Source organism: Pleurodeles waltl, chromosome 6, assembly GCF_031143425.1.
Source record: "Pleurodeles waltl isolate 20211129_DDA chromosome 6, aPleWal1.hap1.20221129, whole genome shotgun sequence".
Taxonomy (NCBI): Eukaryota; Metazoa; Chordata; class Amphibia; order Caudata; family Salamandridae; genus Pleurodeles; species Pleurodeles waltl.
The window spans coordinates 319,505,934-319,518,555 of NC_090445.1; the positions used below are offsets into that span (position 1 = coordinate 319,505,934).

Sequence of the window (12,622 nt, forward strand, 5' to 3'; positions counted from 1 at the left end):
TGGAGGAGCTGTGGGCACCTCCCCTTGGGAGGTGCTGGTCAGGGGAGTGGTCACTCCCCTTTCCTTTGTCCAGTTTCGCGCCAGAGCAGGGCTGGGGGATCACTGAACCGGTGTAGACTGGCTTATGCAAGGAGGGCACCATCTGTGCCCTTCAAAGCATTTCCAGAGGCCAGGAGAGGCTACTCCTCTCAGGCCCTTAACACCTATTTCCAAAGGGAGAGGGTGTAACACCCTCTCTCAGAGGAAATCCTTTGTTCTGCCTTCCTGGGACTGGGCTGCCCAGGCCCCAGGGGGGCAGAAACCTGTCTGAGGGTTGGCAGCAGCAGTAGCTGCAGAGAAAACCCAGGAGAGTTAGTTTGGCAGTACCCGGGCTCTATGCTGGAGCCCCAGGGATGCATGGAATTTTCACCCCAATACCAGGATGGTATTGGGGTGAAAATTCCATGATCCTAGACGTGTTACATGGCCATGTTCGGAGTTACCATTGTGACGCTACATATAGGTATTGACCTATATGTAGTGCACGCGTGTAATGGTGTCCCCGCACTCACAAAGTCCGGGGATATTGCCCTGAACAATGTGGGGGCACCTTGGCTAGTGCCAGGGTGCCCTCATACTAAGTAATTTTGCCCCTAACCTTAACTAAGTGAAGGTTAGACATGTAGGTGACTTATAAGTTACTTCAGTGCAGTGTAAAATGGCTGTGAAATAACGTGGGCGTTATGTCACTCAGGCTGCTGTGACAGTCCTGTGTAAGAATTGTCTGTGCTCCCTATGGGTAGCAAAAGAAATGCTGCAGCCCATAAGGATCTCCTGGAACCCCAATACCCTGGGTACCTAGGTACCATATACTAGGGAATTATAAGGGTGTTCCAGTGTGCCAATCAGAATTGGTAAAATTAGTCACTAGCCTGCAGTGACAATTTTAAAAGCAGAGAGAGCATAAACACTGAGGTTCTGGTTAGCAGAGCCTCAGTGATACAGTTAGGCACCACACAGGGAACACTTTATGAGCACTGGGGTCCTGGCTAGCAGGATCCCAGTGACACAGGCAAAAACAAACATACCTACAGTAAAAATGGGGGTAACATGCCAGGCAAGATGGTACTTTCCTACACTGACCCAGACAGGGAACCCACAAACAGGCAGAGTCACAGAAATGGTGTAAGCAAGAAAATGCTCACTTTCTAAAAGTGGCATTTCAAACACACAATCTTAAAATCAACTTTACTAAAAGATGTATTTTTAAATTGTGAGCTCAGAGACCCCAAACTCCAAATGTCTATCCGCTCCCAAAGGGAATCTACACTTTAAGCAGATTTAAAGGTAGCCCCCATGTTAACCTATGAGAGGGACAGAGCTTGCAACAGTGAAAAACAAATGTAGTAATATTTGACTGTTAGGACATATAAAACACATTACTATAAGTCCTAGCTTAACCATACACTGCACTCTGCCCTTAGTGCTACCTAGGGCCTACCTTAGGGGTGTCTTACATATAAGAAAAGGGAAGGCTTAGGCCTGGCAAGTGGGTACACTTGCCAAGTGGAATTTACAGTTAAAACTGCACACACAGACACTGCAGTGGCAGGTCTGAGACATGATTACAGAGCTACTTATGTGGGTGGCGCAACCAGTGCTGCAGGCCCACTAGTAGCATTTGATTTACAGGCCCTGGGCACATCTAGTGCACTGTACTAGGGACTTAATCAAATATGCCAATCATGGATAAGCCAATTACATACACAAATTTTTAAAGAAGCACTTGCAATTTAGCACTGGTTAGCAGTGGTAAAGTGACCAGAGTAACAAAAACAGCAAAAACAGAGTCCAGCACACATCAACAACATGGGAAACAGGGGCAAAAAGTTAAGGGGGACCACGCCAAGGATGAAAAGTCTAATAGTTACCTTGTTGGTACACTTGTTTAAGCAGCTAAGCACTGTCCTCTGCCCTACCTAAGGGCCATTTTTACCACTCAGTTACGGACGAAATCCGATTGTACTGTATCGCAGCAGGTACAGTAGACACACTTTGACTGGGCACATTCACTGCACACTCTCTGCTCCCAGTCAGTTGTAGGGTAGGCGTCAACACATGGTCCTGAGGTAATGCCTAAGATCCTGGTGGGCCATAATGCATGAAACATGTTGACCCTGCATCACTTATTTTGAAGCTGTCTAGGTACAAGACTCCTGTGACATCTCCCTTGTTTTTGTCACTGTTAAAGGGACCACTTTATTAAAACAGTCCTTGGGACACCTTAGACTATTTTAAATCACCTAGTACACCACCCTACACTTACATCACCGCTTGCATTTATCATTATGGCTAATATTAGAAGATCTCTAATAAAGAGCCCTCTTGAGGGCATTGCAGCACCAGCCAACGGGGAGCAGCTCAATGTTAAAGCATAAAACACATCTGGGTGTGTGAGAGCATTCACTTCTGATCACTCAGATCCCCCTGGATCCTTCTGATCTGTTTCTCAGTCCCGACCGTCAGCTTTTCATTCATTCTTTCTCCTTAAGGAACAGCATTCCCTTTTCACATTACTTCCCTGCATTAAAACCATTTGCGTAGAAGTCTGGCACGGAGATAAAGTGCCTGGAACTGACTCAAGACTGCTTCCTCTCTGGAAGTAACTGTTTCCGAGGACCTTACTGGTCCCCCTGACTGGCTCCCTTCCAGAGTTGTTAGCCAAAAGTACCTCTAACAGACCGCAATACAACCAGCCAACATTTGTGCTCCAAAAGTCACTGTCAAATTTGTTGAATAGGCCAATGCTTGCTCAAAGTTGAGTAAAAAGTGCATAGTTACTGTACCTGTAAAATCTATATTTCTGGAAACCTCTGGTCGCTCTTTTTGTTATGGTATCTAAAAATACAGAAATATACAGTCTATATTTCATAAAATGGTGTTGGATTTCTTGAGTGCCTCAGTTCTTTCTTCTTTTTTCTGTTGGCCATGAATCTTAGAGCCATAGTTTTCCAGGGTTGAGCTTGAAGGGTTACCAAACGAAACCTATTGGTCCTAAAGGGGTTGGTAGGTGTATTATGTAGTGAAGTCACACAGCCACAGCATATAATACATCCCATTTCCTCACAATCACAATAAAAGCATTAGGCCTTACAATCAAACCCAACAATTTACAATTCTATACCTCAATGTGTATTACAAAACAGAGCCCTAATCAGTCTAAAGTACAACTAAACGTAATTAAGAACTACCACCTTGAATACTCTGGGAATAATTAGATGGATTTGCACTGATATTCTACATTGCGTGGAATTCCAAGCCATAACCAGTGCCTCTAACTACCTTTTATTGGCAGACGCCAGCAGTTTGCTTGGTGTCGGCCAATAGAATTCATGCTCTCAATATGAGCATGACAGCCACATTTCACCAGTCTGGTATTTGCCTCATAATCAATGCCAAAGCCCATGACTGTTCCCAGCATAATTCCAAGGCAACCAATCAGAGAAGAAGCTGGTTCCACCCCGCTCAAATTCCCTGTGTGCTTGTTGTGGAATATTGATGGATCAAGTACCATCTAAATAGTTGAACTTCAAAAAAGAGAGAGAGAGAAAGAGAGAGAGAGAGAAAAAGAGAGAGAGAGAGAGAGAGAGAGAGAGAGAGAATGTGTGTTTTTTTTTTTTTTACACAAGAACAAGGATTACCTTCAGGAGCAGGTTGAGTTCCTTGAGTTTCAGTGGTAAAAAAACTGAGATAAATTCTTCTGCCTAGAGGAATTGCAATAGAGAGTTAATTTCAGAAACGCAAGGTAGACACACTGACCACCCCCAGGGGAACCAGGATTAATCAGAGAGACAGATGGTATATAGTTGAAGCCTGTGAATATGAGCAGGGAGACACATGGTACAGGTAGGGACTCTAGGTGTGGGCAAAGAGAGACAAAGGATAGGGTACAGACACATGCATCTGTGGGCAGGGATATTCGACACCAGTATTCCTAGTCTTTCTGAAGAAAAACAGTTACCTCCTTGAAGAGAGCATCCCGGAAGGCGTCCACCTAAAAGAAAGAGTAAGAAGTTGTTACATTGGGCAGGGGTGTGGAATTTAATAAAATATATACCTGTCAATGGGACAGGTTGCTTCTTAAATCTACTTGGCCTGTAAAACAAAATCTACTTGTCCCTTTTGTGCCATGTAGTGTGGCAAAAGATTATGGCAGCAATCCTATTATGTAGGAGCTCTGATAATACCCTCTTCTAATTATGCCAGAGCTACTTTTATAGTAGGGCTTGAATACTTGCAATTTCAAACCCTACTATAGCAATTTCCTTATTTTGCCACCTTTCCGCAGATCTATATTCTGGGGCTGGAGGAAACAGCAAGCAATAATTCCAGGGCTGGAATGACTTTAAGTTTAAGTCTGCAAACCCACTAACTTGCATGTTTTAAGGATTTTCAACAGCTCTTCTCTAATCTTTTCCCATAATGAGAAAGGTTGGAAATTTACTCCGGACAATGGCAGAAGTTGAAGTTCTTCCAGGGTTGGGAAAAAAGTGGTTGGGGGAAAGTGAACTTGTAAATGCTCAACAGATTTTCACATAAGCAAATCTACACATGCATATTTGCTCGTGCTAAAATACATTTCACAAATATTTTCTAAGACTAAAATTTCCCGGTTTATGTCTGTAAGTTCTTGTGAATTCATGAAAGCCACTAATTCAAAGTCATATACTATGGGTGAACTTTGTGACTTTCTTTAAGAATTGGGTCCCTAATTAGGTCTGGTGTTAACAAAGACATTTTGTTTTTCTTAAACTTCTATTTCTCTCTCTGTCTATCAGCTGGCTTTACTATAAGTGATCACATTCTGCTCTTCTACAAGGAGCCTATTGGCACACAAAGTATTTTTGTTCAGTTCTGGGAACTACAGTGGCAATCAGTGGTGTAATGAAACTGGAGGGGTTTCCCCTGCAAAGAGAAATGGAGGCTCCCCCCTCCAGACTCTCTTGGGGCAGGTGCTGCTCTGGGAGGGGCTGCAGGGAGACTGTGGGGCCTTTTTTTACACCACTGGGTGCAATATGTGCTTTTTTTTAAATCAAAAAACATTTTTTTCTTTTTGCCAGTGTTTGTTACGCAAATGGTGAGGGCTTGGCAGCTTCCACAACAATAAAGTGTTACGAAAGCCATGTCAAAACAAGACACGCATTGACAAAAGACTCACAACAAATGTTGGATGTGTTGGCTTTGGCAGTGGTTGTTTATTTTCATGCTTCCCATAATCTTGGTGAAAATGGCTACACTGATTTCTATTAGGAATATTTTTGGTAAATACTAGCATGCATCAACACATTTTATTAAATGACGCTTCAAAGAAATAGCACCTAAAACTTCATAGTAGCGAAACGTTTTTTTCGGAACATTTTATTTTGAAAGCAAAGGATCATCTCTCTTGCTTATAAGCTTCCACAAACATTTGCACCTAATCAGACAGCATTCTGGGAGCATTATACTTAGCCTCAAAATTTTAAACTTTTCAAACATGTGCCAAAAACAGACAGGGCCCATTATATTGACTTAGAGAGATAACTAGAGATACGCAAAAATAAAGAAGTACAGAAAGCAGCCTTATTGTCAAGTGGTCCTGTGACACTCACTTCAGTCACACTTCTAGCTTCACCTCACTCTGCATGTCGGGGATTAATTGGTCACACTAGAAGTATGGCACTGGAAGGATCAGATGACAGCGATGACAAAGCCTGAAACTCTGTCCCCTTACAAGTGGGGGGGGGGGGGGGGGAGTTCTCTTTTAATCTTTACTCTAGGACTCGAAAGGCGAACGGGGAGAGAAGGAGACAGATGAAGACAGCTATAGTAAATGTAAAGCGATGTAATGTATTGCTTTGACTAACGTGATCCTTTTCCTTAACAGGTAAAAAAAGGTCAATGGGATAGCTTGTACAAATGTTGTCAAGTTTGTTCCCTACGACTCACGATCAAAGAGGTATTCGTGAAAGATGAGGATAGTCTGTATCTGAACCAAAGACAAATTCCTGACAAAGGAAAAAATATATATATGGACATAAAACTCTCAGCATCCAGAGCGCCATTGCCGGCACAGCTGGAACTAAAAAACACAGAAGAGGGAAGGGTAGGGTGACCAGACGTCCCGGATTTCCTCAGACAGTCCTGGTTTTAACAGGACTGTCCAGGTGTCCTGACGCAACTCTTAATTTTAAACAAATGTCCCGTTTTTTGGGACAAAGGTCAGATAATTAAATACATTTGCCGGTTTTTGGGACAAAGGTCAGATCATGTAGGGAAGCATAAGTAAATTATGAAATAATGAAAGTAAGTTATATGTTACTGTCAAGCAATACAGTCCACTGTCTGCTCCTAGCAGAGAGACGAGGTGGGTGGGGGTGGATGCAGGGTGGGACATCAAGCCATAGCTAATTTTATATATGGAGCCTTGTAAATGTGTGCACATATATATATATATATAAACGTATATATATATATACATACATACACACACACACACACACATAGGCACACATTCACAAAGCTACGAAAAAAAACGAGGCAGGCCAGACATAAAAGTGAGAGTAGTTCTTTAGTCCTTCTTTTATGTCTGACCGGTCCCGGTTTTTGCTCCTCAAAATCTAGTCACCCTAGGGAAGGAGTGACGTGCAACATGGGCATACCTGGGAGCAATGAGGTCAGAAGTACTATAAGAAGACTGGTGAGCAGAGAACAACAGATAAAAAGAGGAGATACGTGGCAGACGTAATTACCGTCTTCTTGCAGTCGCCGCTGACTTTGAGGGCGCAGGAGGATTTGGCCATAGTGCAGGAGATACCAGCGCGCCTGTCTAGCTCAAAGCCTATCAGCCCCCTTCTGCGTTGCAGTCGCTTCCTGTCGTTGCCGTCCCCTGGCTAACCCACCCAGCTTCTTTCACTTTCACTTTCCCTTTCTGCGGCCCGGTCATTGGTGCAGAGCCTTCGGGGCTGTCCGTGGACGCTCGGTGGGGTGGTGCCTCTCACTCCCTCGGCATGACGGTTGGAGCAGGTGCCCTGGGCTGGGAGGGGCGGTTCGCACGGATGGGGATTTCCAGACTGCCAGGTTTAGCGGGAAATCACGTGGTGTCTGAAGTCCTTCATGATAATGCTCGTTTGATGCGTTTTGGCAGTTCATAGGTAACATCCGACCCCACTACCCCCACCCCCCCCCCATCGCCGCGCAGTTTCTCCTCCCGCCCTGTAGGCGGCGCTGTAACAATCTCCAACTGACACCTCTGCCCCGGCAGCTGTTCGCGATAGGTGGTCTAGTAGTTTCGGAGAGAGGGGACCGGAGACCTGGAGTTGTCCCTAGGCGGGTGAGTGAGCGCTCTGGGGCTGAGTGAGCGTTGGGTGCAGTGGGTATGCCTCCCCCGCAGGGCCTGCAATAGGTCAAGGTGCGGTCCATTGCGGAAGATGGGTGTCAAGCTTCCTGAAAGTAATTTAGCGTTGAGGGTGTGCTTTGCTTCAGGTTGCTGTCACTGAGATGTTAAAGGAGAGAAAGAAGTTTAGAATTAAAAAATAGACAAATATTAAAGAAAGAGATTAAAGAAAAGGCGAGACAGTCTGGGCGGGCTAGAGACACGAAAGCGAAGAGCAGGCAAAAGTGGGGCAAAGTGTTCCAGGGTTAGGGCACAGCAGGACCAGGCATTGAGAAAAATCGAGCGACAGGTGGAAGGCAGACTTCGGGGGGAGGAGAGGGAAGATCTGACATGTAAGTGGAGATGGCGGATGATGGGCCATATGGCTTTCCTAATGAAACGATACACAAAATGAAGGGAGAAACATTTTCAGCTATTCCCGGAAATGGAAACCGAAAGTAACTCACGAGCCTAACATCCGCCCACCCTTCACATGAGAACTCCGTGACATGAAAATTAACTTATCACTTAAACTTTAAGTGTAAGTGCACTGGTTTTTACGAATGTTATTGAGCTTCGTGAGCTACATTGCTCTGTTTTTATTTTTGTTTAACTGGGGCTGAAGTCCCTTGGCACCCAGAGTAGCCTGCAGCTCTTGAGAAGTGTGGGAGGGGTGAGCTTTATGTTTTCTGACAATCGGCCTAGCATATAATTGTACGACGAGCTGGGTGCATGAGAGGAGCTTACGCAAGGGGACAGAAATTCGGATTGGTAAAAGTACTAGGAGAGAAAACAATATTTTGTAAAATAAACAATATTTTTGAGGACTTTCAAAACAGAGAGGGAGAGAGTTTGCGTTTTTGTCTGTGTGTATGCAGAAGTTCCTGGTGATATCCCACATACATCTCACCATACCGACTGAAAGCACCCGTACCCAACTTTTTATCTGGAAATACCTTTATTATAGGGATGTAAGACCCCAAACCACGCCCCCGCCGAAGCTACGCCCCAGTTTGCAGCTTGCATTTGGCTTTTGCTCCTCGTCCCCCCGCCGTTTCCTTTATTTTGCTGTTTTCTATCGAGAACAAGCACTGAAATGAGCTAACCGTTTCCTTTATTTTGCTGTTTTCTATCGAGAACAAGCACTGAAATGAGCTAACTGCTGTTTTCTATCGAGAACAAGCACTGAAATGAGCTAACTGTGTCCATGGGACAGTTGTAATGGCTGCACGGGAGAGAGACTGGAACTGTTATCACATATACCCATCACGCAAATAGAGAGTAGGAGTGCCAGTGCACCCCCACCACCCAACAACAAAATCAAATATTGGAATGAGCTTCCATCTCAAGGAAACTAAAATAAAGAGGCACAGATTTATCGACATAATACTACTTTTAGGAAAAGAGTATATGAAATTAGTATTAGATATAATTTACTACATACAATTGAATAGTATTTTGGTTGTATTACACTGTAACATTTGTAGAGCGCTCACTGTCCATATATGGTTCACAAAAGGGCTTACCCACACAGATAACAAGCTATACTGCGTAGAAAGTGTATTTGGAGGGGTTTTGTTTTGAGCTTGTGTGGAGAGTGTTAACATGCAGTGTATGATGATCACGAGGTATGGTTATCGTGTCATGGGACGTAGCAGTGGGATGGGCGTCGGTAACCGCAACTACTAAATTATAATAATATGTAGTACAACATATAGGCAGCTATCTAGGCCAAGCCTGGTCATAATAACAGGTGGATGCTGTGTGTGTCTTTGTACCAAAAAAGAGGGGGTCGTGAGAAAAGGTCCAGTAATCCATATGGCAACCAGCGCCAGGAAGAGATGGTGTTCAATGAGTAAAGATTGCAATTAGTGATATGAGCCGTAGCAATGGGCCTTTTTTTTGTAAAAAAGGCAAACCCACTGCCAACTGCTGAACAAGTGCACCCCCAGGAATGTGTAAGGAAGTGGAACTACACGATCTTTAAAAGGCCAACCTTCTACTTACTTATGTTAGGCCAAAAGACGCAAGGATTTATGCCCCAAATCCACCTCAAGATCAAAAAGGCAATCACGTTCTAGTCACATCGGTGGCTAAGACCCTAAACAGAGTGGCACCCTACACATGTCAGGATGACAAACAAAGCACTTGTCAGGGCTGTCCTGACAACACTTTTGCTTTTCGTCCTGCCTCATATTACCCTTCTGGCTTCACCCTTCCATGTTAGCCTAATACTTGTCTTAGATCCCACAGCCCCTTGCTATATCTAATTTTCGTAAGGAGGAAATCTCCTTGCCTAGAATTTCTCCCTGGACAAATTTCACTTTTATTATGAGCAGTGAATTATATTTCAGTGTAATAAGAGACCTACCCTACATCCATTGTTTTGACCAGAACAGCAGCACAGCATATATTTGGTAGTTCTCATTTTGTTCAGTCTTATGACATCTTGGAACCAAGAAGTGATGTTGTTGAATAAGTAAAACAATGCCAAAAAAGCAAGAATTAATAATAAGAGTGTTAGCAATGCAGAGTTTGTTTTGCTAAGTAATTTGATTCTGCTGGAATAACTATGAGGTGTCATGATCTCCTCGCTCAATATGGCACATGGCATTCATAGAGGTCTGATAAGCAGTACACCACAATGACAAAAAGGCACATTTTTCAACATGTACTAACACAGCTTTAGGTATGTTTGTAATATTGGCAGTATTATTATTATTAAATATACCTGTAACGATTTTTTTAAGCTAGTTATAATTTAATTGTAGCATTTAAAATGTATTACAGGATAAACTATTGCTTGATATAATTAACAAGATTTGGACATTATGGCACAATCTGTACATATGTGTGTGTGTGTGTGTATATATATATATATATATATATATATATATAATAAGGTTTTGACATTATAACACTGTGTGTGTGTGTGTGTGTATATATATATATATATATATATGTATATATATATATGTATATATGTATATATGTGTATATATATATATATATATATATATATATGTATATATATATATACTCACATATATATACTCCACACAGTACTGCTCCAACGCTGTGCGTCTACCTCGCAGTACCAGCGGCGGTGGCAGCCACTGTCAATGTAGATACAAAGCCAATCCAAATCCCCAATACCATTAACTGGACAAAAAAGGAAGTGGCACGCCAAATAGCTGCGCTTGTGATTTATTGTGCCAAAGAATGGCACGTTTTTGGCTACAAGCCTTTGTCAAGTTAGATGAATGCCCTGCTTACCTTCAAAATATACTGACAACATACCAAAAATGAAAGAGATACTAGAGATATCACAGTCGTAAGCACTTCAAAAAGTTATGTTGTGCTAATACTTCAAATTAATAATAAGGGGCCACTGGTATCATTGAAATCATATATCAATATTACAAAAGAACACATTGTTCATAATCATATAAACATAGAAGATATACTTCCATTCATAAAGATGTTAAGTTCCTAATAACCTAGATCGTGTCCCCTAAAGTAATTACATGACCAGAGGAGAAAGGTTAGTAATACATCCATAATTGCTTTTCTTTCACTTCATTAGTGCCTCATCCCACTTTTTGTAGGAAATACATAAAATGTGGTTGCCTCTGTGCACTAAATAGAACATTGGATACCCTGCCGTTGCTCATTAGAACAGAATCTCAAATAAATGTTAAACCCATATTACATGTCCAGATACAGAGTGTATGCGCTTCATAATAAGACACAATTACACTTTATATATTGCAATGTTGAGGAAAATCACCCAAGTGAATTTATCCTAATAGTGAATGATTAAAATATGGTATAGTGGTGGGGACACATCTTCTATTCCAATGCAATTGGATAATGTCTTCCTAACTCAATATGTTAAAAAAAAGTATGTGCTGTAAATACCATCTAGATATTGAGTTGCGGGGGGGGGCGGCGATGTTCAAGATCTCCATTTGACAGGCTAATACAGTTTTTAGAAAATGTATCATACTCATTCCAAGAAAGCTCAACAAGCAATATTGAAGTGCCCATAAAACCTAAACCAAAAAAGTGACGCTAGTAAAAATGAACAATTATACTAATTAATTAAAAACTGTGATAAAGCGAGTGGAGTCATCTGATTTGATTGCCATCTCACAAACGCATAGCTCAGGCTCCCATATGTGTGCCTTCTTCACTATTCAAGCCATTAGGTGTCTTAGTGTTCATATTGATTATGTACCTAGATTCCAGGATTCATAAGCACTTCTGTCTCCTACCCTGATACGTTTCTCAATACAGTCAATGCTAACAAAATTCAGTTGTCCTTCATCCCTGTTGTGTACTGAGTCACAATGTCACCCCACTGGATAGGTGAAATCACAATTTTTGATTGCCCAATGATGTTCCAAAATTCTCTTTTTTTAATGGGAATCTGGTACTGCCTATATATCTTGGATCACATGGGCACTTTAGGACATATACCACAAAATCAATGGTGCATGTTATAAATTGAGAAATTTGTTTCTTTCTAACCCTAAAAGTGGTATGTTCCTTGTGACTGCAGCTGTTCCTACAAGCTTTACAAGAATTACATACAGAAAAACCCACCTCGTCATGACCCCATGGGGCTGGTGCTGCGTCCTCCTGATACCTATGGACAAGTTTATCCCTTAAGGAACCGGGTCTTTTGTAGATTATCAGGGGTGCATTCCCCATAATACCACCAATCACTGGAACAACTTTAATTAGACCCTAGTTACGCTTAAGAATAGATTTAATTTGATGAGACTTACAACTGTAAGTTGTAATTGATCTAGGTATGGAGCTAGAGTTCCTATTCCTATTATGTAAATTGTAAATTCTGTAAATTTGCCCTATAAAATGCACTCTCGTGTGATGTTGCCCATTTTGTGTTTGGCTTGCATTAAGACCTTTTGTAACTACCCACACTTCTTAATCCTATGGACCATATTTTCTTGTTCTTTATTATAACTGTCATCCATGCTGGAGTTACTTCAAGAATTCACCGTAGGGTATACTTCAGATCAGAGAGACGGGATGGTAACTTGAAGCATGCAACATACTTTTGCCTGAAGTCTCCTTTCTGAATAAAGCAGTAGTGAGTTTGTTGTCTTTTACTGTAACTGCAACATCCAAGTATTCACAATATATTCTGCTGGCCTTTTATGTAACACTCATATTGAGATCAGTTGATTGAATTAGTTGATA

The 12,622-nt window shown here is 42.1% G+C and overlaps 2 protein-coding genes across 9 annotated transcripts in view; one reads left to right on the forward strand and one right to left on the reverse strand.

Annotated features, from left to right (window-relative positions):
• Positions 1-6,904, reverse strand: part of PSME2 (proteasome activator subunit 2) — a 65,791-nt gene extending 58,887 nt beyond the window's left edge. Inside the window, exons 1-3 of the mRNA XM_069238143.1 lie at positions 6,771-6,904; positions 4,001-4,033; positions 3,681-3,743 (exon numbers count right to left, since the gene is read on the reverse strand). Of these exons, the coding sequence (XP_069094244.1) occupies positions 3,681-3,743; positions 4,001-4,033; positions 6,771-6,821 (147 nt within the window). The 5' untranslated portion in view covers positions 6,822-6,904. The remainder of the gene's footprint in view (positions 1-3,680; positions 3,744-4,000; positions 4,034-6,770) is intronic.
• RNF31 (ring finger protein 31) overlaps positions 5,826-12,622 on the forward strand; it is a 274,072-nt gene continuing 267,275 nt past the window's right edge. The window contains exon 1 of one of the 8 annotated variants that reach the window (XM_069238140.1): positions 5,826-5,847. The gene's annotated coding sequence lies outside the window, so the exon portion shown is untranslated. Of the gene's footprint in view, positions 5,848-6,635; positions 6,719-7,036; positions 7,352-7,614; positions 7,935-12,622 lie in introns of those variants that run through there. The other 7 variants (XM_069238137.1, XM_069238139.1, XM_069238138.1 and 4 more) reach the window with 7 other exon arrangements.